Raw genomic sequence first — 27,306 nt, 5'->3', positions numbered from 1 at the left:
ATCTCCATTTCTAAGCCGAAGAGCCGATCTTGTCCGTAGATGCCTCCAAGGTCATGTGGCCAGCATGACTGCATGGAGTGCCGTTACTTTCCTGCCGGAGCAGTACCTATTGACCTACTACATGTTAGAGGGCCCATGTCAAGAGAAGGGTCTTCCCGCAGGATCCCAGCACTCGCCCTGGGATATAGAGAGGGGCATGGTGTTCCTCGTAGCCTGGACCAAAGCCGTATAGGGCTTTCTAGGAAAGAACCAGCACCTTGAATTGAAAGCCAGTGGAGCTGTCTCAGTAAATGTGGGATGCTCCCTGAAACTAGCTCCTGTTAGAAGCCTGGCTCCAGATCTTTGTACGAACTGTAGTTTCTGAGCACTTTTCAAGGGCAGACATACACAGAGTGCATTGCATCCAATTGCATCCAATCTGGATGTAACCATTATTTTTTTATTTATATCCCGCTTTTCTCCCATGGGTGGAATTTAAAGTGGCGAACAATGGTTAAAACAGCAGAAATTACATGACACAAAAAGGACAACAATCATAACCCCAAATAAAAGTAATGTACAAATAGCACATTATGTCAACCATATACAAAAAGCTTAATGAATACAATATATACCATTAAAAATCCCTGGGCCACAGGCCATTGAGGTTATCCATCAAAATATTAAACTGAGGATCCTAAGATCCTAGAAGCTCCATTTTTTTAGGCCAGGTAAAGCATGCCGAGTTTGAAATAGACAGTTAGCATACAAGCTTTAATTGTGTGAAGGCCCAATCTGGCTATGCTAGTAGCGCCTTAGTCACATACAAACTAGATAACTGTAACACGCTCTACATGGGGCTGCCCCAGAAGAGCATTCGGAAACTTCAACTGGTCAGTGGCTAAACTGCTGATGAGGGCAGGATATAGGGAAAGAACTACTATGCTCCTGAAGTAGCTACACTGGATCTCAGTTTGTTTCCGGGTGCAATTCAAGGTGCTGGCTTTAGCAAACAAGATCACTATGCTGGCTTTTGTATTGGATCACTCATCAGACCCTTCCCAAGTGTCTAGGACTGTGTGATGTATCGGTGAATAATACAAGCAAATCTGAGAAGGGTGGCCTTTTGCAGCTGACATATGGTGATTTTGTCATTCCTAATTGTTTTCAAGTGCAGGCCAAGGTCTTGAAGCCCTGCACCCAGTGTGCCGATCGCCACTGGGACCACCTTTACTGGCTTGTGCCAGAGTCTTTGCAGTTCAATGTTTAAATTCTCATATCGTGTCAGCTTTTCCAGTTGCTTCTCATCAATTCTGCTGTTGCCTGGGAATGCAGCATCGGCAATCCATACTTTGTTTTTTCACAGGATCATGAGGTCAGGAGTGTTGTGCTCCAAAACTCTGTCACTCTCTATTCGGAGGTCCAAGGGTAGTTTGACATGTTCCTTTTCTGTAACTTTTTCAGATTTGTGATTCCACCAGTTTTTTGTCATAGGCAGATGGTATCATCTGAACAACACTATTATGCCTCTGCTTGTAGCCTGTCTGCGCGATCTTCTTGCAGCAGCTGAGGATGTGATCAATTGTTTTGGCTCCTTCCTTGCAGAGTTTACACTTGGAATCTGTTGTTGAATTTTCAATTCTGGCTTTGATGGCATTGGTTCTAATGGCTTGTCTTGGGCTGCAAGAATCAGGCCCTCCGCCTCCTTTTTCAGAGTTCCATTTGTGAGCCATATCCATGTTTTTTCCTTGTCAATTTTGCTCAGGAACTGTCCATTTCTTGATTTTCTGTCCAGATCATCCAGCTCTGCTTGTGTCTAGTTCGCAATTCCAGCAGTGTGTCTGACGACAGAGATGGCCCAGGTGTTGATAACCTTGATCGTATTTCCACCATATAATTTGCTCTTCAATTTTTTTCTGATCCTTTGGAAATATTCTTTGCTGACCACATCATCATCATCATCATCAACATCATCATCATCATCATCATCATCATCATCATCACTACTACTACTACTACTATTACTATGAAGTTGGGTCAAAAAGTAATGCCTCCATCGCTTTAACTTTTCTTTCTTTCCCAGGTACTGTACTATACATGATATGATAGAGGTAACCTTACTCTACTGATATAGTATTTTCTTTTTGCAATTGACTGATTACAACAATGAATCTGAAGCTAAAAGAAAGAGTCATCATTGAATTTCTGACAAAAGAAGGTTGTGCACCTAAGGAAATCAATCAACGCTTGAAGAATGTTTATGATGTGGCCCTATCTAACTTTTACCTGTTTGGGCCTCTGAAAAACAACCTACATGGTTTCAGATTCAATGACTTGAGTGATGTTCAAACAGCTTTCAAATCATGGGTCAGAAACCAAAACCTTGAATTTTTCCAAAATGATTTTGCTGCCTGGGTTAAACGATGGTGCAAATGTATACAAATTGATGGTGACTATGTTGAACGGTAGTTTTGTGTAGAGGACAGTTCAGGCTATGATCTGGATAAACTTCTGCTGTTATAGGTTCAATCATAATGTTTTTATGACTCAGGAGGGAAAACTTTTTGACCCACCCTCGTATTATTGTTTAGTGTTATGCCATCTATACTATAGGGAAGGGCTCTCCCAAATGGCTTCCCGGTTTACCATCTGGCCTCCCAACAGGAGGAGAAATCTCAAGTCTTCCCCACAAACTTAGAGCCATGTAATGAATTGGAGCCGGAGAGCGAGGGCACAGTGACCCTGCAAGGGAAAGGCAACTGAAGAGAGAGACTGAGAGGCGAGCCAACCCCTAAATTATGGGAGCATTCCAATACAGCGTAGGCATATAAGGCCTAGTGCTTTTTCCTGACTCATTGGGAGATCTTGGCCGCACTCCCATCGACTCATCCTGCGCTGTGCTCCCTTATCTGCCTTGGAATTCCCTGGCTTTGGGCCGACGCTTCCAATGGGAGGCGAACAGGGTTTCAGGGCCAAAAAAGGTCAACATGCCATGAAAGGGGTTGGTGCCCTGTCTCCCTCAGAGCATGGGGCATGAGAAGACAATAAGAGTAGCCTTTCTTTCCCCCTTTTGAGATATTTTGGGGCAGGCCAATCTAGGAAGACAGATGGGGAAATGCTGTTTTGCCATTCAGAGCAAACATTGTGCAACCGACCAAGAAGCCCTCTGTTTTGCTCCTGGGACATGTGCTGGAAATCTCAACCAGGCTCCAGCCGGGATTGCTAACATTTGGGCGCCAGGCCTTTGCATAAGCCCTTGAAACATTCCTTCTAACATTAGAACCGAATGGCTTTGTGATGCATCCTCTTCTTGTGAGAAAGGGCTGCTTGGCATTTCTACCAACCAGCCTTCCTTGGCTGAAAGAGGAAGAAAGCTGCAGCACATTACGACTGGCTATTCAAACAGTGAGGAAGAATCCACTTTTTAAGCAGTTCCTGATTCGCTGGCAGGAGAGGGCCCTCCTTCAAAGGGAGCATCTGGACCAAGAGGCCCACATTGAAGCCTTTCAGGAACACTCTGCCTCGGAATCCAGTGGGAGCTCCTTCTTTGGAGGTATCTAAACAGAGGCTGGATGGCCATCTATCAGGGATACTTTGTGCTTTTCCTGCGTGGCAGGAAAATGGCCCTTGGGTCTCTTCCAACCCTATGATTCTAAGGCTCCCTCCAAGTTTGGAGAGGAATGGAGCAAGGTATTCTCCCCCCACGATCAGAACCCAGGATGGGAGAGTATTGGGAGCGAAGTCATCCAAAGTGCCCACCCAGATTTGACCAGTTTCCATTCCCTGCCTGATACCATTCCTTCCGAATTATGCCTCTGTTCTATTGTGAAGGCATTCCAAATTAATCACTTTGAATTCACTTGATTTATATCCTGCCCCCTCTCCAAAAGGACTCAGGGCAGCTTACAACCAAATTAAATCATAATTACAGTAAGGGTGAGAGGGAGAAAATATTAGGGGTAATATTATATTATATATGCCTTTTGTTGCAGGCTGATCTGTCAGAAGTGGGAAATTTTGGAGTCCATGTGAAAATACTTGCGGTTCCTATCAATCCATCAGATATCAATATGATTTAATGAAAATATGCTACTCTGACTGACTTGCCTGCCATAGGTGGAAATGAAGGAATTGAAGAAATGATGAGTATGGGACATAATGTGACGTCTCTGAAGACAGGTGACCTGGTGATTCCAGCTGATACAGGGCTTGTAACATGGCGAACAGAGGCAGTATTTGTTGAGGAAAAATTGGTGAAATTATGGTCTAATATCCCACTGATGTGAGCGGTCACCTTGATTGTAAACCCCTGCACAGCTTATCGAGTGTTAACTGATTTTGAAGTCTTAAAACCATAAGATTCTGTCATCCAAAATGCTGCCAATAGTGGAGTGGGATGGGCTGTTATCCAGATCGCAGAAGCCAAAGGTATCAAAAGAATAAATGGGGTCAGAGATAGAACCAATCTCCAGGAACTAGTGATCAGATTAAAGTCCCTTGGAGCTGACCAGATCATCACAGAAAACATGCTGAGAAAACCAGAAATGCTGATTCCAATGAAATTAATTTTAACATTATGGATGCAAAATCCAGTCAAACAAGTTGACTCAAAGTGTGATGTCAAAGGCTTTCAATTCAAAGGGATGCAATCAATGGGTTGCTGTGAGTTTTCTGGGCTGTCTGGCTATGTTCCAGAAGCATTCTCTCCTGATGTTTCGCCCACATCTATGGCAGGCATCCTCAGAGGTTGTGAGGTTTACCATTCAATGCTAATTAAGCTGGCCAATTGCAACATTCCCACTTGCCTCCAACAGACAATAATTCTTTCTCCCACCCTGGACATTATTCCACAGATGAGCACCAATGGAAATTTAGTGTAAGCAAGATGTTGTAATGTTGAAACAATAATGAAAAAAGAAACAAAAAAGCAAGGGACAAGAGTAAAGGGACTGAAGGACCAACTTACCATGACAGTACAGTCTTCTGAGCCGCTGGCGATGACGTGGTCATTGTGTGGGCACCAGTCGATGTCCAGCACGGGCCCTGTGTGACCACACACCGTGGGGTAGGCCTTGTCAATGCGTCCGGTCTGCAGAGGGGAAGAAGACGGCACTGTCATGGGGGTCAACGTTGGCGGAGACACAAACTACACAAAGCCCCTCACATCACCTTTATATGTCTGGCGTCAGGTACACAACTATTGCCAGTTGTTCAGTTTTACAATATAATTCCAGAGTTCTTAGTAGGTGTCTTAACCCCACACAAGAGAGAAAGTAGCACTGCATCGTCTGCATATAAGAGAATAGGGAGTGGCAGGTTTGTAGGAATAGGAGAGTGCGGACCCACTTTTTCCATACTTACAGCTAGTTAATTCATATGCAAATGGAACAAAACAGTTGCAAGTATGCACGCTTGCTTTGCTCCATTAGAGATCCGTATTTGCTTTGTTAGATCGACTGCATAGTATGGGCTTTATGGTCTTAATGTTAACACTTTTTTTAAAGTTTTAAAGTTTTACACTCTTGGTCTGTGACTATAATAAAATTCAATTCAAAGGGATGCAATGATATCTCCAAGCATCCTCCTTCCCTCTTCATGGTACCTGGACCAGGCTTTTTATTGTCACCTGGCAAATTCCTGGGAGGTTCGCTTTCCCAAGACAAAGTTCACTGTGCAGAAAGCTTTTCGAAGCAGCAATAAACATTCATTCTCCCAAAGCAGCTGACCTTAGACCCCGCTTGCTGATGTCAAAAGAGTGAGCGGCAAGTCCAGACACAGAGCCTTATGGAACAGAAGCAAAGCTCAACACTTCAGGCATGGCCGTCGGCTGATGGAAAGGAGGTGCTGGATTTCAGAGGGACCAACACTAGGCCATTCACAAATGACCTTAATGTGGCTATCGGGACTTTCAGAACAAAAAGTCAGCTGACCTACTTCACTATACAATCAAGACCCAGATACAAAGAGGAACAACAGTGACAATGTTACCGAAAATGACAATTTATTTGCTAAGTTATCTCTCTCGTCATTCTTTTCAGCATTAAATAGAACTGCCTGGGTCATTGCGTTCATTCGGTCTTCATTTTGGACGTCACCGAGACCTTCCATTACATATAGTGTAACATATAGTGCTTCCCATTACATATAGTGCAATACATAGTACCTCCCATTACATATAGCATAAAAAAATAATTACATATAGTGTTATATATAGTGCCTTCCATTACATATAGTGCAATATATAGTGCCTCCCATTATGTATAGCATAATATATAGTGTCTCCCATTACATATAGTGCAATACATAGTGCCTCACATAATGTATAGTGTAATATATAGTACTTTCCATTACATATGGTATCATATAGTGCCTTCCATTACATATGGTGTAATGTATAATGCCTCCCATTACATATAGTGCCTCCCATCATATATAGTATAATATATAGTGTCTTCCATTACATAGAATGAGGGCTTAGTGATTGCTTCAGAACACAGAACGCCTTTAAAGCCACAAAGGAAACATGTAGGAGAACACCAAAGGGATCCGGGAAGAAAAGCATCCCACAGTCAGAAAGCAACAAGTTGGCACCGGTTTAGACAATGGATGGGGAAACTTTCTTTCCATGTCCCAAACAGACCCTATGAATCACAGTTAAGACAAATACCAAGCAGCTAAGAATAGACTTGGCACCTCACAGCCGTCAATGCGGTTGTCAGCAGAACAATGAAGGATGACAAATTGCTTGCTAAAGGAAGAGCGCCTCCTCGAAAAGTCGCATTGAGTCTCCTTTGTGGAGAGAAAAAGCGGAGTATAAATACACAGAATAACAATAGCAGCAACAATAACAACAACAATAATAGAAATTAGGAGTCATGAATATTTTAAATCATCCTAAAGCGAGAAGCAATAATGACACTGAAATTAGACATCTGAACTAAGTCTGAAGAGTGGTTTGAAGTCACATAAAAGCCGTAATGCACAGCTTGTCCTGAGGTTCCCATGGTTGAAAAACCCTCTTCATATTTCAAGATAAGCATGAAGCACTGTAATAAATAGGACCGCAACATGGTCAATGTAAATGAGGACTGTCAATGAGGAGCAGTAAGAAGCCTTTGGCATCAACCCATTCGGTTGGATAGCTTAAGGCTGACCAAATCTGGCCACCTCATTTAGCAACAAGGTCCAAAATGGGGTTTCCATAGAAAACTCCCAGCCAAACGTGGTATTTCCCACTCAGACTGATCTAATCTCCCTGTGAGAAAGAGGAGTGGAATATAGATAGGATCATCCTTCTCAGATTGATTCAATCTATAAAGCCAGTTCCTTGGGACTTTGTTGAAAGGAAAGAACCTGCATCAGCTCATACCTCAGAGGCTGGACTTGAAAGGCAAACCAAGGCCCCTCTTTGAGACAAACTTTGTTGCTTATCATTGAAAGAGAATCGCTGCATCTACACTAGCTTGTACACAAATTTGGAGTGGTCGGTTCCCTTCGACCAATCTGGCTTGTTTGGCTTGGCTGGATGGCCATAACGGCAAGGGCCCAGCTGTCACGTTTTCCCCTCCGTAACAGGACCACGTAGCAGCCAATCACGGTTCCTCCTCCCTGATTCGGCATCACAGTTGTGTCCTGGCTTCAGTGTATTTTTTGCTTGGCTTCTGGCTTGGCCTCTCTCTTGAATCTTTTTTATTTTCCTTTATTTTCTTGATTCTTTTTATTTAGTGGCAATGACTGGGAGTTGGGAACTTGTGGGAAGGATGGCTGGGGTGCGCATGCTTCTTTTTCTCCTCCGCTCCTCTCCTTCAGAAAATACTTCTAAAAGCATTAAACCTGAAGCAGAAAGGCACCACTCCAGAAAGGGTCTGCAGTACAAATCAAGAGGAAACAGAGGGCTTTTTAAAGGAAGCCCAGGGTAGGATAGCTTCAGGTCATCGTTCTTCCTTCCCTGGGAAATGGGAAGCCTCCTTAAAATGCCTTGTAAAGCTGCGTGCAGGAAGAGAGCGAGCACACTTGCAGCGCCCATAGCGACTGTCTCCTTTAGAGTAAAAACAGTTTTAATGAAACATTAAGGGGCCACAGTTCTGCAGTGGGTTAAACCACTAGCTGCAGGATATCTGCTGACCGGAAAGTTGACAGTTTGAAGCCACAAGTCGAGGTGCGCTCCCGACTGTCAGTCCTAACTTCTGCCAAGCTAGCAGTTCAAAAGCATGCAATGTGAGTAGATCAATAGGTACCACCTCGGCGGCAAGATAAAAGGGCACCCCATGCAGATATGCAGACATGCCGGCAACACAACCGGAGGGCTCTATGGACAACAGACTCCTCGGCATGGAAAAATGGAACAAGAGCACCTCCCCATGGCCGAAGTTGAGCATCGCCTCCAGACGTTGGAGATGGAAAAAGGGGAAGGCCTTTACCTTTGTCTGTGTTGTATGTCGTTGTTCACTGTGTGTAAAAGGCATTGGATGTTTGCCTCATATATGTATATTGTAGTCCAGGGAGGTAAAGCAGAATACAAATAATTATTATTAAATCCAGGTGTCCTCTACAGACCAAAGGGAAAGGATCGCAGAAAAAATGGTATCTTAACTCTCTTGCTTTTTAATCCAGGTCTTAATGAAGGATATAAGGACAAACGATGCAATTGCCTAAAATGATGGGAAGGGGAGCCCGGAGAGCCCCCCCCCCCCCAGTCAATGGGTCAGATCTAGACTTATTTTCCAGCTGTGGTACAAAAACTTCTATCCGGCTACCCGCCCGTTTTCGGGAGATGCACACAAACGGGGCTCTACTGGTATCCGGCCATCAGAAACAGATTGAAGTTCAGCCGAAATGCACAAGCCTAATCTACACAGCACCAGATGGCTCTTATTCTGGCATTGGGGTAGAATTAGGGCCAATTCAGGCCACAAGAAACGATCATCAGTTGTGCGCAGGCTCCTTGTCACAAACCCTTATGAAGATAAGGAAAATGTGCCATTTTTCAGGGGAGGAATAGTATATCAGGGACTTACAGTCATTACAACATGGCTTACAAAGCCTTTGGGAGCATTTCGGTGACACCAAGGGACTTCGGCACCTTTTGACAGCAGAAGAGGAAGAGATCAGAAGCTGATATTGCAGCCTAGCTGCTGGCTTGGTCCCTTTTTCAACCAAACACCACACAGATCAACATTAATAATAAGTTTACTTTTTTAAAAGTATCTAATAGGGAAAAAAAACAGTTTCCAAAATAGTGTTCAGAATAAGCACCCTAAGCATTCACTAAAGTACCAGCAAAATCCTGCATGCAAAAGTAGGTTCAAAGTTACATCCATAAACTACATTTCCAGGAGCTTAACAAAAAGCAGTGACCAACTTTGAATAGGAATTTCAAAGATCACCGAAGGCAAAAGCAAGAAACTGTAATCCAAGTTGCACTTAAACTAGAATTATATCTAAAAGCTTGAAAACATGAAGATGACCATAATCCCAAGGCTTGATACTTGCACTTAACTATAATAAGCTTAAAACTTGAAACAGGATTTGTAATTCAAACAGTAGCCATGGAACTCTAACAGCAAAACAAGATACAGACCCAAGAACAGAACTCCTAACTCGGAGCTCCCAAGACAAGGAACTTGACACATGAAAATCCAATGCTGATCTCCTCACTGAGCATTGATTCCAATTTATTAAGAATACTCCCCTTGCCCATGACATCACTTTCTCACTCCTGGATTCCCTCTGTTTATATTTCAGTTTTTGAGAACAATGAATTGGTCTCTGTTTTGCACTATCCCTTCTGAGCTGTAAACGCTGGGTTATCGGGAACCCTCCTGTCTTCTCCACATCCCTTTCAGAGTCAATCCCTGGCCGATTCTCATGAGAATCACTGCCTGTTTCCCCGACTACAGTTCTATCCAAAACATTCCCACTGCCTCGTAAAACACTTTTGCTTTCCCCCACAGAAACACGTCTCAACCAGAGAATCCCTGTCCTGATCCTCAGAGGCTTCACAAGCCTCAACAGTCGAAGGGAGAGAGAATTGGGAGCAACACTGTACTCAATGTAGTGCTTTCTGTGGGGTCTCAGTACAGAAAAGACAACCAGCAATGCTAAGAAGCCCACCACAAAATGAGCAGACACCAATTGCCGAAGCCAGAAATCTGGCACTTGGCACAGTGAGCAGCTGCTTGCGGCAAGGACTGTGTCCTGATGGAAAGAAACTGCCAGTGTTGAGAAGAGGAAACAAAACAAAGCGGAAGGCATTTCATGGTCTGAGACCAACACATGAAAAACCGATCTTGGGTTTTTCTTGGCAAAGTTTGCTCAGAGGTTTGAATTTGCCTTCCTCTGAGGCTGAGAGAGAGACAGCAACTTCTTGCCTAAATTTCATCCAATGGGTTTCCAGGACCAAGAAAGATTTTAACCCTGCTCTCTGGAGTCCCAGTCCAATGCTCAAAACATTCCGCCATGCTGGCGAAGAAGGCTAGCTTCAAGCTTTTAAGCTTGGCTTTTGGAGGGAATGTACCCTTATTTATTCAAATCTAATGCTCATCTTTTTGGGTTAAATTCCCTCACCCAAATGAGGGTGCCCATGAGATTTGCATCATATGGTCCTGAGTGCTGAGCCCAAGCCAAAGGGGAAGTTGCTTCAGAAAGATCTGGAGTTCCTCGTTGAGGGGCATTGCCTCTAATTTAATGGCTGTGGCTCAATGATATAAATCCTGGGATTTATTGTTTTGTGTGGCATCAGTATTTTTTGGCAGAGAAGGCTAAAGACCTGGTCAAATGACAGCTCCCATGATTCCACAGCACTGAACCAAGGCAATTAAGGTGGATCCATTCTACAGCATAGCTGCACCCAAGGTTTTCTTTTCCATCACTGGAAGATTTGGTGTTGCAACATTTTTGTTTTGAAAGAAGGAATTCTAAGCAGGCAGCAACTGCAATGGACAAATCACAAAGAGGGCACTTTTGGCCGCAGTGCATGACATTCGGCAGCAAATACTTTTTTGGGTTTCAAGGGGTTTGAAAACTTAGGTACGCATTAGATTTGATGGTGCATTAGACTCGAGTCAATACAGCATATATTGAATGGAACGTCCCCAAAGCAGGAGATAATTCGTCCTCAAAACTGGCTCCTGAGCACTTGTTCGCACTTGCTTTCAGCCCTTCATACCTCCTCCACCTGCCTTCACACTAGATCTCACACGGATATCGAGCAGCTGGCAAAGCACATGAAACCCGATCTTCCAGTGACAACTCCCAGCTGGTCGGCTGCCCAATTGCATGCCATTCTGCTTGGTGCCAAAGGGCCCACAGATTTTTTTTAATTGACCCTCTGAGATATGCTGGACCACATATACAAATGCGAATATACGAATGTGTGCACAAGCAGATTTCTTGTCAATCTCTCTCCTTACTCTCCTGCTGCCTTGACTTTTTCCCTCGCAGACCCCATTTTCCTTGAGGTCACTTGCCCGCCAGCCGATATTTATTTTTATTTATTTATCGTGTCATCAGCAACCATATCATTGTGTTACAATTCTAACAGAACAAAACAAACACACAGATTAAAAAGAAAAAGAAAAAAACACACAGATTTTGCAAACTTGGTAGCTGGTTAAATGTCCTTTGACCAGTATCTGGCCACTTGGAGTGCCTCTGGTGTTGCCGCAAGAAGGTCCTCCATTGTGCATGTGGCAGGGCTCAGGTTGCATTGCAGCAGGTGGTCTGTGGTTTGTTCTTCTCTGCACTCGCATGCCGAGGATTCCACCCTGTAGCCCCATTTCTTAAGATTGGCTCTGCATCTTGTGGTGCCAGAGCGCAGTCTGTTCAGCGCCTTTCAAGTCGCCCAGTCTTCTGTGTGCCCAGGGGGGAGTCTCTCATCTGGTATCACCCATGGATTGAGGTGCTGGGTTTGGGCCTGCCACTTTTGGACTCTCGCTTGCTGGGGTGTTCCAGCGAGTGTCTCTGTAGATCTAAGAAAACTATGTCTTGATTTAAGTCGTTGACGTGCTGGCTGATACCCAAACAGGGGATGAGCTGGAGATGTCTCTGCCTTGGTCCTTTCACTATTGGCTGCTACTTCCCGGCGGATGTCAGGTGGTGCAATACCAGCTAAGCAGTGTAATTTCTCCAGTGGTGTGGGGCGCAGATACCCTGTGATAATGCGGCATGTCTCATTAAGAGCCACATCTACTGTTTTAGTGTGGTGAGATGTGTTCCACACTGGGCATGCATACTCAGCAGCAGAGTTGCATAGCGCAAGGGCAGATGTCTTCACTGTGTCTGGTTGTGATCCCCAGGTTGTGCCAGTCAGCTTTCGTATGATGTTGTTTCTAGCGCCCACTTTTTGCTTGATGTTCAGGCAGTGCTTCTTGTAGGTCAGAGCACAGTCCAAAGTGACTCCCAGGTATTTGGGTGTGTTGCAATGCTCCAGTGGGATCCCTTCCCAGGTAATCCTCAGAGCTCGGGATGCTTGTCTGTTCTTAAGGTGAAAGGCGCATGTCTGTGTTTTAGATGGATTAGGGATCAGTTGGTTTTCCCTGTAATAGGCAGAAAGAGCACCTAGAGCTTCGGAGAGCTTCTTTTCAACCATCTCAAAGCTCCCTGCTTGAGTGGTAATGGCACGATCATCAGCACAGATGAAACTTTCTGTCCCTTCTGGCAGTGGCTGGTCATTTGTGTAGATGTTGAACATGGATGGAGCAAGCACGCTTCCCTGAGGCAGGCCGTTCTTCTGTTTCCGCCATCTGCTTCTCTGGCCCTGGAACTCAACAAAAAAGCTCCTGTTTTGTAGCAGGTTTCCTATGAGGCGGGTGAGGTGGTAGTCCTTTGTGATATTATACATTTTTCTCAGGAGGAGGCAGTGGTTCACAGTATCATAGGCTGCTGACAAGTCTATGAAGACAGCTCCTGTGATCTGCTGCCTTTCAAAGCCATCTTCTATGTGCTGAGTCAGGTTCAACACTTGCGATGTGCAGCTTTTGCCTTTTCTGAAGCCAGCTTGCTGTGGAATCAGACAGGGGTCTATATTTTCCATAATTCTATGCAAAGTAAGTCTCTCCAGAACTTTGTAGAGGTGGCACAACAGGGAGATTGGTCTGTAGCTTTTTGGGTCGTTACGGTCTTTGCCTGGCTTCAAGATGGCGATGACTCTTGCTTTCCTCCAGATTTTGGGGATCTGACAGGATGCAGTGCAGTTGTTTATCAGCTCCAGCAGCCAGCGCCTTGTTTTTGGACCAAAGTTCTTGATTTGTTCCATCCGTAGATCATCCAAGCCAGCTGCTTTGCCATTCTTACATTTGTTAAGAGACATATCCAATTCAGTAGATGTAAAAGGTTCATGGAGGTTGTTGTTCTCAATCTCTGGTTGTCTGGTTTCTTTCCTACTTTGGTGGCAAAGTTGGGTTTCCCATTCTTCAGGAGTTGGTGTGCTATCTGATCTGCCTTTATGTTGGCATGGGTATTACCCGCCAGCCGGTGCCCACTGTGTACATTCAAGCTTTGTTTAGTTTCATAAGCATCAGAACAAAGGAATGGTTGCTGAGAGTTTGCATGGGAATTGCTTTCCAACTGTGCTTCCGTTTAGACACCTGTGTGTCCATCATCAACTGTTTCAGGATTTTAAAATGCACACATGTGCTGGAGCAGTCCACACCAGGGTACAGGAACGAAGTCACGTGTTTTCCTTGACTGCAGGGATATACAGTGATGTGAATGTGTGCATTTTTTTCAGCCAAATCGGATTTTAAACTCTCTTTTTAAATACGAGTTTCTCGGCCGTCAATGCGACCTAGCGCGCATTTTCAGCCAACGTCATATAGCCACCCCCTTCCCCTTTTATCCCAGTTTCTTCCACATTTTAGGGCCTGTGTAGAAGGGCCCTGAACCTACAAACAGCTGTCTTCCATATGTCTTAACTCGCAATTGACTTGTAGAGGCTAATAAGACTGGGAATGGCAGTTCAAATACTCTTTAGGGAACTCAGGGGAAGGTAGCTTCACTAGAGAATCCTCCCATGTGTCCGACCTCAAGAGCTTAGAAAAAAGGCTTAGCTTAAAAAACAACTACAACTACAACTCCCAGAATCCTGCAGGTGGTTAAGTCCCACAACAGAACTCTTCCAACTGGGAAGAAAGCAGAGGAACCACAATTATTGAATCACAATAACCCAAACAATGACCAATGTCCAGTCAGCTGGAAATCAAGACCAGGAAAGATCCTGGAGCAGGTCGTGAAGGAGGCAGTCTGCAATCACTTAGAAAGGAATGCTGTAATTACTAAAAGTAAGCATGGATTTCTCAAAAACAAGTCATGCCAGACTAATTCATACAAACTTGGTAGATGCAAGGAATGCTGTGGATGGAGCATGTCTTGATTTCAGGAAGGCCTTCAACAAAGCCCCCGTGACCTTCTTGCAAGCAAACTAGTCCAATGTGGGCTAGGCAAGGCTACTTTTAGGTGGATCTGTAATTGGTTAAGCGTCCGAACCCAAAGGGTGCTTCTCCCCAATGGTTCCTTCATCCTTGAAAGAAGTGACTATTTGGGTGCCATAAAGAAGGCTCTGTCCTGAGCCCAGTTCTGTTCAACATCTTTATTAATGGCTTGGATGAAGGTTTAGAGGCCAGGCAGATCAAGTTTGGAGATGGGACCAAATGAGGAGGGAGCGCTAATACTCCAGAGGACAGGATCAGAAAGCAAAAGGACCTCAACAGATGAGAGAGCGGATTGGCCAAAACTAACAAAACTAACAAATACAAATGTACGTAAGGTACTACACTTAGGCAGGAAAAATGAAATGCAAAGATACAGGATGGGTGACGCCTGGCTCGAGAACAGTCCAAGTGAGAAAGATCTTGAAGTCTTCATGGACAACAAGTTGAACATGAGCCAGAGTGTGATGCAGCATCTCAAAAAGTCAATGGGATTTTGGGCTGCATCAAAAAGAGTCCAGATCGAGGGAAGTCATAGTGCCCCTCTATTCTGCTTTGGTTAGACCTCTTTTCCTGGAATATTGTGTCCCAATTTTGGGCATCACAGTTCAAAAGAAAGGTTGATTCTAAGCTGGAAGGTGTCCAGAGGAAAAGGGCGACTAAAAGTATCAAAGGTCTGGAGACTATGAATAATCCCTATGAGGAGCATCTTAATGAACTGGATCTGTTTAGCCCGCAGAAGACAAGGTAGAGAGGAGATGTGAGAGCCATGTTTACATACATGAAAGGATGTCCTAAGGAAGAGGGAGCAGCCTGTTTGGAGACTGGGACTCAGAGCAATGGATTCAAACGACAGGAAAGGAGATTTCATTGAACATTAGGAAGAACTTCCTGACCGTACAAGCTGTTCAGCAGTGGAACTCTGTCTCGGAGTCTGGTGGAAGCTTCTTCCTTGGAGGCTTTTAAACAGACGCTGAATGGCCATCTGTCAGGGGTGCTTTGAGGGTGCTTTTCCTGCCTGGAAGAATGAGGTTGGATGGATGGCTCATGGGGTCTCTTCCAACTCTATTATTATTATTATTATTATTATTATTATTATTATTATTATTATTATTTAGGCTAGACAGCCATCTTCGGGCTGCTATGATGGTGCTTTTCCTGCATGGGGTTAGACTGGATGACCCATGGGGTCTCTTCCAACTCTAGGATTCTAGGGTTCTATGAAATGCTCCAAAAAGGAAGAAACCACGCTTGGACCCAGCCCTCCCTCCATTCCTGCAAAGGGTCCCAAGCCAAGGATTTTTTTTCCCCACTGCTGGAGTTGTTTTTTTTTTTCCTTTCTTCCACACCTCACACATTACAGCCAATGCGCCAAAAGGATTTCAGGGATGGCGAGGGAATGCCAGCCTGGATTGGAAGGACAGGCCGCTCCAAGCCCAGGGAGCAAAGGGTTAAGCCTTCTTCCCCACTTGACTCCAAGATCAAGCAAAACCTTTCCCCCATTTCCAAGGCTCAGTGGCCAATCAAAGCCCAGGGTGGAAATTATTCAGGCCGGGCTCCCAACCCAAAGCGCTGGAATGGCCATATATGGTAAAGAAAAACCACTGTCAGAGCCCCACTGTAGTGACAGGGAAAATCCTGCTGCAGCCGCTCTGAGGAGGAGGATAGAATCATAGAATAACAGAGTTGGAAGATGCCATCCAGTCTCTGTCTAAAAGTTTCCAAGAAAGGAGCTTCCTTGAAGGAGGCAGGGCTGAAGGGACACAATGGAACGGCCACAAGCATGACGACTCTCCATGCACTTGAAGCCATGAACACAGAGACAGGCTCCTTGTTCTTGTTGGCACAGCAGGGATAGGATATGCACAAAATATTCAAGAGATGGAAGTGTACTTTGAGCTTGTAAAGCTGGCCTTGAGATGGGCCAATCTGGAAAGACAAGGGGGAGAGTTCTGACAGCACATGGGCACAGCATGGCAGAAACAATCACAGAGTTGGAAGAGAACCCCTAAGGCCATCCAGTCCAAACCCCCTTCATTCTACCAGGCAGGAAACACACAATCAAAGCAACCCCAACAGATTGCCACCCAACCTTTTGAATAATAATAATAATAGCAATTTTTTTTTCCGTGTCAGGAGCGACTTGAGAAACTGCAAGTCGCTTCTGGTGTGAGAAAATTGGCTGTCTGCAAGTACGTTGCCCAGAGGACGCCCCAAAGTTTTTGATGTTTTACCATCCTTGTGGGAGGCTTCTCTCATGTCCCTGGAATGGGGAGGTGGAGCTGATAGAGGGAGCTCATCCATGCTCTCCCCAGATTTGTACCTCTGACCTGTCGGTCTTCAGCCCTGCCAGAACAAGGGTTTAACCCCATTGCGCCACCGGGGCCTCCTAATAATAATAATAATAATAATAATAATAATAATAATAATATAGTTGGAAGAGACCCCAGGGGGCATCTAGCCCAACCCCTTTCTGCACAACAGGAAAAGCACAACCAAAGCCCCCTGACAGATGGCCACCCAGCCTTTATAATAATAATAATAATAGCATAAACCCCAGAGGCTATCCAGTCCAACCCCCTACTTCCATGCAGAAAAAGCACAATCAAAGCACCCAAGCCTTAATAATAATAATAATAATAATAATAATAATGTCAGAGGGCACCAAAGGCCTGGAGAACATGATTCCCTCTGATGATGATGTTCATCATCGTCGTCGTCGTCGTCTTCTCCAGGCCTTTAGTTTTCCCTGACCTTTCCAATGGGGAAGTTCAATCAAAACAGAAGCCTGTTTACTCCCATTCGAGGAAACCTGAACATCTGCGAGGAAGTGGGGTGGGAGAGAGGGATGACTCAGAGGAGAAATGTGGAGCTGCTGATAAGAAATCCACACTTGTTTCATTCCCAAAAGGCCCAGCAATCCCAGCGTAGCTTGTGGAAGAGAAAGGACAAAGAAGGGTGAACTACTGGAACTTTCTCTATTGGTTTGCTTCCCATTTCCATTCCCAAGTTTTGCCTCTCCCTTTCCTTTACCTCTGTGGCCCATCCCTCCGTTCAAGTTGAAATGTCTCAAGGGACAAAACTGTGTCTAATTTGTTTATATATGTATGAATACACACACGCACACACACATATATATAACTAATATTGTGCTATGATAATAATATATTGCATATATATATATTGATAATAATATAATACAATATAATACTAATAAAATACAATATAATATATAATATGATAATATAGTAATACTAATATACTAAATAGAATTACTCCTGATCATATATAATATATAATAATGTACTGTTTTATTATTGTGTATTTTTATATTTGAAGCTGTAATGTTTTTGAATGTGAGCTGCTTTGAGTCTCCATATGGAGAGATAAAGCAGGATGTAAACAAACAAATAAATAATGCACTGATATGAAGTGTACAGTGTGCAAATATGTAGAAATGGCCAAACAATGGGATCTAAGTGGAAGATATTCCACTGACTCCTACTACTATTATTTTCTGATCTCTGCTGTAAGTGCCATTGCTGATTCAACACCAAACACTAAGATCCCTCCATATAAAGGTGGCATCAAAAGGCAAGGGGAGGCCAAGGTTGGAAGAAGAACAAAGCCTTTTGAGAAAGAGGACTGAGCCAACTCAACGGTAGAGGAAGACTGACAGATGGGAGGATAATGGAAGAAGGGCCCTTCCCAGGGCATCATTTTGTGGGAAGTTGCCCCCTTGAGTGAAGTCATAGCCATTTGCTTACTGCAAATGGCTTCTGGAAAGAAGATGGCTATGACTTGGCTCAAGGGGGAAGCTTCCCACAAAACATAATTGCTCTATCAATATTTAACATTTACAAAAATGACCAGCCACTGCCAGAAGGGACAGAGAGTTTAATCTATGCTGGCGACTATGCCATCACCACTCAGGCAGGGAGCCTTGAAATGGTTGAACAGAAGCTCTCTGAAGCTTTAGGTGCTCTTATTGCCTATTACCGGGAAAACCAGCTCATTCCTAATCCATCTAAAACGCAGACGTGTGTTTTTCAGGCATGGTTTTGGGACCAGGCTTTTGGACAATAGATGCAAACAGCACTTTAAGAGAACGTGACTGGAATGACGATATGGCTGATGAGACTGTTATACTGTTTTAACAATGGCTTATGGTTAATTATGCTTTTATGTCTAATTGTGGTTTTAATTTTATAATTTGTTATGTAATGGCTTCGGAATGGGGCCCATTGTAAGCCGTCCTGAGTCCCCCTTCGGGGGTTGAGAAGGACGGGATAGAAATGTGAGAAATAAATAAATAAATAAATAAATAACAAATAAGCATCTCGAGCTCTAAGGATTACCTGGAAAGGAATCCTGCCGGAGAATTGCACCACACCAAAATACCTGGGAGTTACTCTGGACCGTGCTCTGACTTACAAGAAGCACAGCTTGAATGTCAAGCAAAAAGTGGGAGCATATGAAGGCAGACTGGCACAACCTGGGGATCACAACCAGTCACAGTGAAGACATCTGCCCTTGGGCTTTGATACTCTGCTGCAGAATACGTATGCCCAGTGTTGAATACATCTTACCACGTTAGAACAGTGGACGTGGCTCTGTTATGCCACATTATCCCAGGATGTCTATGCCCCACACCACTGGAGAAATTATACTGTTTGGCTGGTATTGTACCACCTGATATCTGCTGGGAAGTAGCAGCCTGTAATGAAAGGATCAAGGCATTGACACCTCCAGTCCATCCTCTGTTCAGACATCAGCCAGCAATCAAACTCCTTAAATTAAAAAACAGCTTCCCAAAATCTACACAGATACTCACAGGAACACCTCAGCAAGTGAGAGTCCAAAAGTGGCAGGCTAAATCCTGGAACCTCAATCAGTGGGTGAAACTGGATGAGAGATTCCCTCCTGGGCACACAGAAGACTGGGCAACTTGGAAGGCGCTGAAGAGACTGTGCTCTGGCACCACGAGATACAGAGCCAATCTTAAGAAATGGGGGTACAAAGTGCAATCCACGACATGCGAGTGTGGAGAAAAGCAAACCACAGACCACTTACTACAATGAGGTGTGAGCCCCACCACATGCACAATGGAGGGCCTTCTTACAGTGACACCAAATGGCCAGCTTCTTGTCAAAGAAAATTTAGTATAAGGCCAAATTTTTAACTTTGTGGTTTTTCTATACATTATAACTGTATTTTCAATTTGCTTCTGACACAATAAATTATTATTATTATTATTATTATTATTATTATTAAAACCAGTCTAGCTCCCTCCATCTATCAGTGAAGGAGGAGTCCCAGTGTTTGCTCTCCACCACACCCGGTGCAGGAAAACACTTGGCTCCAAACACAAGGACGTTTTCATAGCATTGTATACCCCTAGAGTTGGAAGAGACCCCCAAGGGCCATCTAGTTCAACCCCTTCTGCCAGGTAGGAAAAGCACAATCAAAGTATCCCTGACAGATGGCCATCCAGCCTCTGTTTAAAAGCTTCCAAGGAAGGAGCTTCCACCAGACTCCGAGAGTTCCTCTATTGAACAGCTCTCCTTAGTCAGGATATTCTTCCTAATGTGCAATGGAATCTCTTTTCCTGTCATTTGATCCCAAGGCTCTTCCTTATGACAACCATTCAAATATGTAAACATCGTTCTCATGTCTCCTCTCAACTTTCTCTTCTGCAGCTAAACATGTCCATCTCTTTAAGACACTCCTCATAGGGATTATTCATGGTCTCCAGACCTTTGATCCTTTTAGTCACTTCTTTCTCTGAATGCCTTCCCACTTAGAGTCAATCTCTTTTCAACTGTGGTGCCCAGAATTGGAAACAGTATTCCAGGGAAAGAGGTCTGACCAAAGCTGAATAGAGAGGCACTGTGACTTCTCTCAATCTGGACACTAGACTCCTTTTGATGCAGCCCAAAATCCCATTGGCATTTTTATATGCAGCATCACACGCTTGGCTTGTGTTTAGCTTGTTGTCCATGAAGACTCCAAGATCTTTCTCACAGGGACTGTTGTCGAGCCAGGCGTCATCCATTCTGTATCTTTGCATTTCATTTTTCCTGCCCAAATGTCCTTATTGAAATACATTTTGTTAGTTTTGGCCAATCCGCTTTCTAATTTGTTAAGATCCTTTTGCTTTCTGATCCTGTCCTCTGGAGTATTATCTCCCCCTCCCAATTTGGTTCCATCTCCAAACTTGATCTGCCTGCCCTCTAAACCTTCATCCAAGTCATTAATAAAGACGTTGAACAGAACTGGGCCCAGGACGGAGCTCTCTTTCCGGCATTCCACTAGTCACTTCTTTCCAGGATGAAGAGGAGGAACCACTGGAGAAAGCACCCTGTGGGTTTGATTAAGTGATCAACAGTTATCTACCTCACAGTAGCATTTCCTAGCCCACATTGGAGTGGTTTGCTTGTAGGAAGGTCATGGGGAACTCTGTCAAAGGCCTTGCTGAAATCAAGGTATGCTCCATCCACAGCATTCTCTGCATGTACCAAACTTGTAACTCTACCGAAAAAAGAAATAAGATGAGTCTGGCATGACTTGTTTGGACGTCTTCTCCATGGCCAAGGGCTGACAGATTGTCCTGGATGCCCGGGCCTTCTCTGCGCAAAAAGCATGGCATCCTTTGCTTACCTTGTGTAACGGCAGGACCAGGAATGCCCCACCTCCGCTGGCCTCGATGATGATGGCCACGAACTTGGGGTTGACAGCGCAGAATGCACTGTCCCAGGTGACGCGGGAAACGCGGATGTCATCGTAGCATTGGTCATTCTTCACCGCCTGGCCAAAGACATGCCGGAATTTGCTCTGCCGCACCACCCGTCTCATTGTTTCTGCAGGAGGAAGAAAAGGTAATGAGTACCAAGAATTCTTCCCCCAATTTCCTCCACAGAAGATTCCTTCCTGGTTATGCTGCCAAAAGAATGGCTACTTTTACTCATCTATTCTCATATTCAGCCCTTCATAATCAGCTGTACCAAAGAGTTCACTTTCTGAAATCTTTGCACCTAGTGTTCCACGTCCATATTTCATTTCGCACAATTCACAGTTCACCATAGTTGACCAGGACATCATCATCATCACTACTAATACTAAATAATAATAATAATAATAATAATAATAATAATAATAATAATAATAAATTTGTAATATGCCCTATCTACCCGAGAGGACTCAGGGCGGTTTCCAACAAGTAACAAAATGGCAAACATTCAATGCCAAAAACAGACTAGCAACAAATCAAATCGAAGACAATAGAAAAAACAATCTTAATATATATACACATAATACACATAATAAAAGTGAAAACATGTATATGTGTGTGTGGCTGGGGTGTCCACTTACACAAACAAACTCCTGCCTCCACAAACATCTATAATTCCCAACACTAAGGAGACACCAAATACCCTCCTTCTAACTGCAGGTTAGAGTGAGCGCCATGAACATGACCAAGAGCCCTGCCAATGACCTCCACCAAGACCATATTGCCCACCACCCAAGTGAAGGCTTTCATGTGGGCTCCATTTCATCCTAGATTTTGTTTCCTCCACCACAGGCATCCCAGTGTTTCTTACTCTCTCCATTCGTGTAGAATTTGCATGACCCCGCCCACTGCCTCTCCCTTAACCCTTTTCTATTCTTTTCTATGGCACACAGAAAACAGAGGAATTGATCAACAACTGAACATACTAAAGAGATTTGGGAAGAACTCATGATTTTATAGGGGTTATAGGTTCTGGGATGTATAGTCCTCCTACAATCTAAGAGCACTCTTAACTTCACCAACGATGGACCTGGAACTAACTTGGCACACAGAACCCCCATGACCAACCAAAAATATTGGAGGTCTTTGGAGGGAGTTGTAGTTCACCTACATCGAGAGCACACCATGGACCCAAACAAGGATGGATCTGGACCAAACTTGGCATGCATACCCAATATGTCCAAAGTTGAATACTGGTGGGTTTTGAGGGTAATTGGCCTGGACATTTTGGAATTATAGGTTATATGGATTTATAGTTCACCTGCAATCAATGAGCACACTGAACTCCACCAAAGATGGACATAGACCAAACTTGGCACATGGAGCCCCCATGACCAGCAAAAAATACTGGTGGTCTTTGGGGAAAAATCCCATTGTTTTGGGGGAGTTGTAGTTCACCTAAATCCAGAGAGCAATGTGAACCCAAACACCAATGGATCTGGAACAAACTTGGCACACATACCTGAAATATGATTGCTGGAGGGGTTTGGGGGGAACTGACCTACCTTTCCCGGAGTTGTAGTTCACCCACAACCAGAGAAACTGTGATCTTCACCAATAACTGTCCTGGACCAAAATATTTGTATATGTTAATTTGTCATGTTTTTTATTGTGAGCCACTTTGGTCTCCGTATGGAGATATAAAGCAGGCTATAAATCAATCAATCAATCAATCAATCAATCACCGCTTTGGTGGCTTGATACACGGCTTGTTTCTCTTCCTGGCAGATTGGTCAACGAACAACACCAAACTTCCTGATAGAACATTTCCTAAAATGTCTTGAAAAGTAAAGGGTTTATTATTTATTTGCCAGCATAGCAATCCTTGGAGGCGGGGAGAGGGTTACTCAGTGGGTTTTTTAAATGACTGAGCTGAGACTAGCACCCAACAAACCCTTGGTTGATTTCCTGGCTTCCAACCAAACCTCAGACTTCTTGATGGCCTCCTACAAGCAGAGTGGCAATCTATAAAAGACCCCAAGCTCCAGGAAAAGGCTCTGCTTAGGAGCTAGCTGGAATCCAGTCTGAAACACTGCCAAGGATCTACCAAGCGAGAGGAAGAGATCCTAACACAGTGGTACAAAGGTTATAATGATAATAAACAGGGAGGAGGAATTAAGACAGTAAATAAAGAACACCACTCAGCAACAGGGGAATTCCAGACAGCAAACAATCAAGTGCCAGTTAACACCTCCCAAACAGAGAATGCCTCCAGACACTACAGCCAGGCCACCTCTAGGCTGCTACCTTGACTGATTGACTTCGCAGCTGCAAGGTTACACAATGCTAATCAAGCTAGCTAATTACAACATTCACACTTGCTTCAAACAGACCAGGGTTCTTTCTCCCACCCTGGGCATTATTCCACAAGAGTGTGTGTGTGTATACACACACACCGCTTGCTTCACTACCTCTATGCAGATACCCTCACTGATTGACTTTGCAAACTTTGTGGCTACTCAGTGCTATTAAAGCTTGCCACTGGCAACATTCACACTTACTTCACTCAGACAAGGGTTCTTTCTCCCACCCTGGATATTATTCCACAGGGAGATATATATACACTCCACTTGCTTCAGTAGCTCTATGGAGATACCCTCACTGATTGACTTTGCAGCTGCAAGGCTACTCAATGGTAATCAAGCTATCTAACTCCAACATTCACACTTGTTTCAAACAGACCTGGGTTTGTTTTCCCTCTCGGACATTCCACAGATATAGATATACATTCCACTTGCCTCACCTCCAGCAGACCTCTGAAGATGCTTGCCACAGATCCAGGTGAAACGTCAGGAAAGACTGCTACTGGAACATGGCTATTAAAGCCCAAAAAAACTCACAGCAACCCACTGATTCTGGCCATGAAAGCCTTCGACAACACAGTGAAGACGACTCTCTGCCCGAGAGAAGAGAAAGCCAGAAAGGAATGATCAGGCAGAAATGATCTGCTGAAAGAGAAAAGGGGGAGGCTTGGCATATCTGCAGTATAGACATCTGTCCCCTGAGAAGAGGAGCCAGCTTTCCATTGTCGTGGGGATGAGCCCAACAGCTGTCGGATGAGAGGGACGTTTGCTCTGCTGTGGCCTCGTCAAGAGGTCAAGACCGCAATTCAGAGGCAAAGGGCTCCCTCTGTTCAGTTCGCAATGTCTCACAGCAAGCAGGCAATGGGTTTTTGAAAGCGATGTGCCGGCAAGATGTCTGGCAAGCAGCCGGGCCTTGGAAGCACCTCTCCCAAAAGCCTCAAGAACACAACAGGATCCAAGCACATGGACCAAGAATGACAGTTTTTTGCTTCTTTCCAGTGAGCCTTATGCCCCACTGCAGACCTCAGTCCAGTTTACCCCTCCTCCTTCAACACTCTTAGCCTAAACTTCATGGAGATCTCCTAAGAGTTTGAGTGTGATGCTTCCCAAAGGACCAACCAGAAGGAAGAAGGATGCAGGATACATGAAACGGTACTTGCAGCCTGCAATGGCAGGAAGGCCTCTGCTTGGTTCACCCCCTTCCCACTTCTTCGCACATGTGAGCGGCACTGCCCTTTCCAGCAACACCCTCCTGGCTCCCCGGGTTGAAGTGAGTCACTCCTCTATCACTTTTAGGATCTTGATAAGAGAGGCGAGGCAGGAGCTACACTGCTGGGGCCGGAATGGTTTCGCAGCCGCCTTACCAGAACAGCCACCGGTTAGACTTCCTGATGCATGCTTTGCCAAAAAGCTATATCAATCTGACATTTTACACCAAGCAGATCAGAAACCATGTTGTCCCATGCAAGCAAGACAAACTCCTATTAGTTGTACCTTTAACTTCACTGTAGATATTGAATGGTTACGTTAAAATGTGAAAGGTCTCAGGCTGTTAGACCAACTTGTTTGAAAAAGTTTAACCTTTTATTAGCATAACATTCAAAGCTCTAGACCAATCTCCTTATTGTGCCATCTTTATAAAGTTCTGGAGATAATTGTTTTGCATAGAATTGCAGAAAAAATAGACCCACTTATGATTCCACAGCAAGCTGGTTTCAGGAAAGAGAAAAGCTGCACATCGCAAGTGTTGAACCTAACTCAGCACATAGAAGATGATGTTGAAAGGCAGATTACAGGAGTTGTCTTCATAGACCTGTCAGTTTATGATATTGTAAATAATTGCCTTCTCCTGAGAAAAATGTATAATATCACAAAGGACTACCACCTCACCTGCTTCATAAGAAATCTGCTACAAAACAGGAGTTTTTTTGTTGAGCTCCAGGGTCACAGAAGCAGATGGCGAAAACAGAACGACCTGCCTCAGGGGGAGCATGCTTGCTCCTTCCATGTTTAACATTTACACAGACGATCAGCCAGTACCTGAAGGAACAAAGAGTTATTTCTATGCTGACGATCATGGAATCCCTTTGAAATGGTAAAAAAAGAAGTTTTCCAAAGATCTAGGTGCTCTTACTGCCTACTGCAGGGAGAACCATCTGATTCCTAATCCATCTAAAACACAGATGTGTGCTTTTCATCTTAAAAACAGCCAAGCATCTTGACCTCTGAGGATTACCTGGGAAGAAATCCCACTGGAGCATTGCAGCACATCAAAATACTTGACAGTTACTCTGGACCGGGCTCTGACTTACAAAAAGCACCGCTTGATTATCTTGTAAAAAACGGGTGCTAGAAATAACATCATGTGAAAACTGACTGGCACAACCTGTGGATCACAATCAGACATACTGAAGACATCTGCCCTTGGTTTTGCTACTCTGCTGCTGAATACATATGCCCAGTGTGGAATCTCACCATGTTAAAACATGCCAAGTTTTTAACTTTGTGTTTTCTTGAATACATTATAATTGGACCCTCAATATGCTTCTGACACAATAAAAAAGCAGAGTCAAAACACAATGGAATTGAGCTGAGGTATAAACTTCAGGAAAGACAGGAGAGTTTATTTATGCATGTAAAAAAGAAAACAGGCAGAATGAAGCTGATCAAAGTAGCTGATCACAGCAACTCCTTTATCGAGCATGCATGTCGACAAAATGAATTCAGTACACCAAATCAAAAAATGCCACATCAACTGGTTGATAAAATAAAATATAGTTCACTCACGAAAGCTTGTGCAAAAGCATCACACAAATACACGTAACTTGGTTGCAGTACATCAAATATATAATCCAAAAGAAAACAAATCAAAAGGTGGATTCCTCAGCTTCCACATAGGCCCAAGAAGCAGGCCATGCTCCATGCCCATGCAAGAAGACAGACAATTGTACTACATAACCAACAACTGGGATTGGACTGGACTGAACTGGAGAACAAAGGAGGAGAACCCCCCCCCCCTTATAACTTAACTTCAAAGGAATTGCCTATGTGACTTAGAATAATCCTAAGGAAGCCACAAATGGTTTTCAGCAGCTGACCTGCAAGCCGATCCATACCTAGGTTTCAGGATCCTTCTCAACAGAAACGATGCCTGATGGACACACGCTTCCTTCCCAGAGACAAGGGAGGGATCTTTTGGAGGACATTTCAATCTGGCAGCCAACCAACACTAGGAATAGCCAGGCTCCCGAAGGGAGAAATGGGAATACAGTGTTCAATGAAAAATCGAATCATTTCAGGCTACATTGCAATCCACAAGCATGTGGACAATTTCAACAGAAAGGAAGAAAATGAACAAAATCTGGCTCCCGGTATATAAAAACTCTAGAATCAGGACAGAAAATAAAGAGCAACACTCAAAAAACAGTGGCATTGCAGACAATTAACACCTCCCAAACAAAGGATGCCTCCTTGTACAACAGCCAGGCTACCTCTATGCAGATACCCTCACTAATTGGCGAATGGCTTTTTGTATTATTGATATTGATATTGTTGATGTTGTTGATGACGATGCTTTTGTTATTGCTGGATTGATTTTAGATTGTGTTTTGTAAATTGCACCCTGTCCTCTCTATGTTGTACACCGTTGTGAGTCGCCCCCGGGCTGAGAACAGCGGTATATAAGCGCAGTAAATAAATAAATAAATAAATAAATAAATGATTCTCTCAGTTCAAAATCAATAATTGATTGATTTTGCAGCTACAAGCCTACTCAATGCTAATCAAGCTAGCTAATTACAACATTCAC

At 44.0% G+C, this 27,306-nt stretch overlaps 1 protein-coding gene and 1 pseudogene across 5 annotated transcripts in view; one reads left to right on the top strand and one right to left on the bottom strand.

Annotated features, from left to right (window-relative positions):
- The window catches only part of CORO1C (coronin 1C), an 83,219-nt gene that overhangs the window by 29,325 nt on the left and 26,588 nt on the right, over positions 1–27,306 (bottom strand). For 3 of the 5 annotated variants that reach the window (XM_067473063.1, XM_060786110.2, XM_067473062.1), the window contains exons 2-3: positions 21,066–21,265; positions 4,946–5,068 (exon numbers count right to left, since the gene is read on the bottom strand). In XM_067473063.1, coding sequence (XP_067329164.1) covers positions 4,946–5,068; positions 21,066–21,260 — 318 coding nt within the window. In that variant the 5' untranslated portion in view covers positions 21,261–21,265. Of the gene's footprint in view, positions 1–4,945; positions 5,069–21,065; positions 21,266–22,700; positions 23,919–23,938; positions 24,092–25,388; positions 25,539–27,306 lie in introns of those variants that run through there. The other 2 variants (XM_067473060.1, XM_060786113.2) reach the window with 2 other exon arrangements.
- LOC137097934 (enoyl-[acyl-carrier-protein] reductase, mitochondrial pseudogene) lies at positions 834–4,836 on the top strand (annotated as a pseudogene).

Source organism: Anolis sagrei, chromosome X (genome assembly GCF_037176765.1).
Source record: "Anolis sagrei isolate rAnoSag1 chromosome X, rAnoSag1.mat, whole genome shotgun sequence".
Taxonomy (NCBI): domain Eukaryota; kingdom Metazoa; phylum Chordata; class Lepidosauria; order Squamata; family Dactyloidae; genus Anolis; species Anolis sagrei.
The sequence above is the reverse complement of the archived record's forward strand: the minus strand, read 5'-3'. Positions and strand labels throughout refer to the sequence as shown.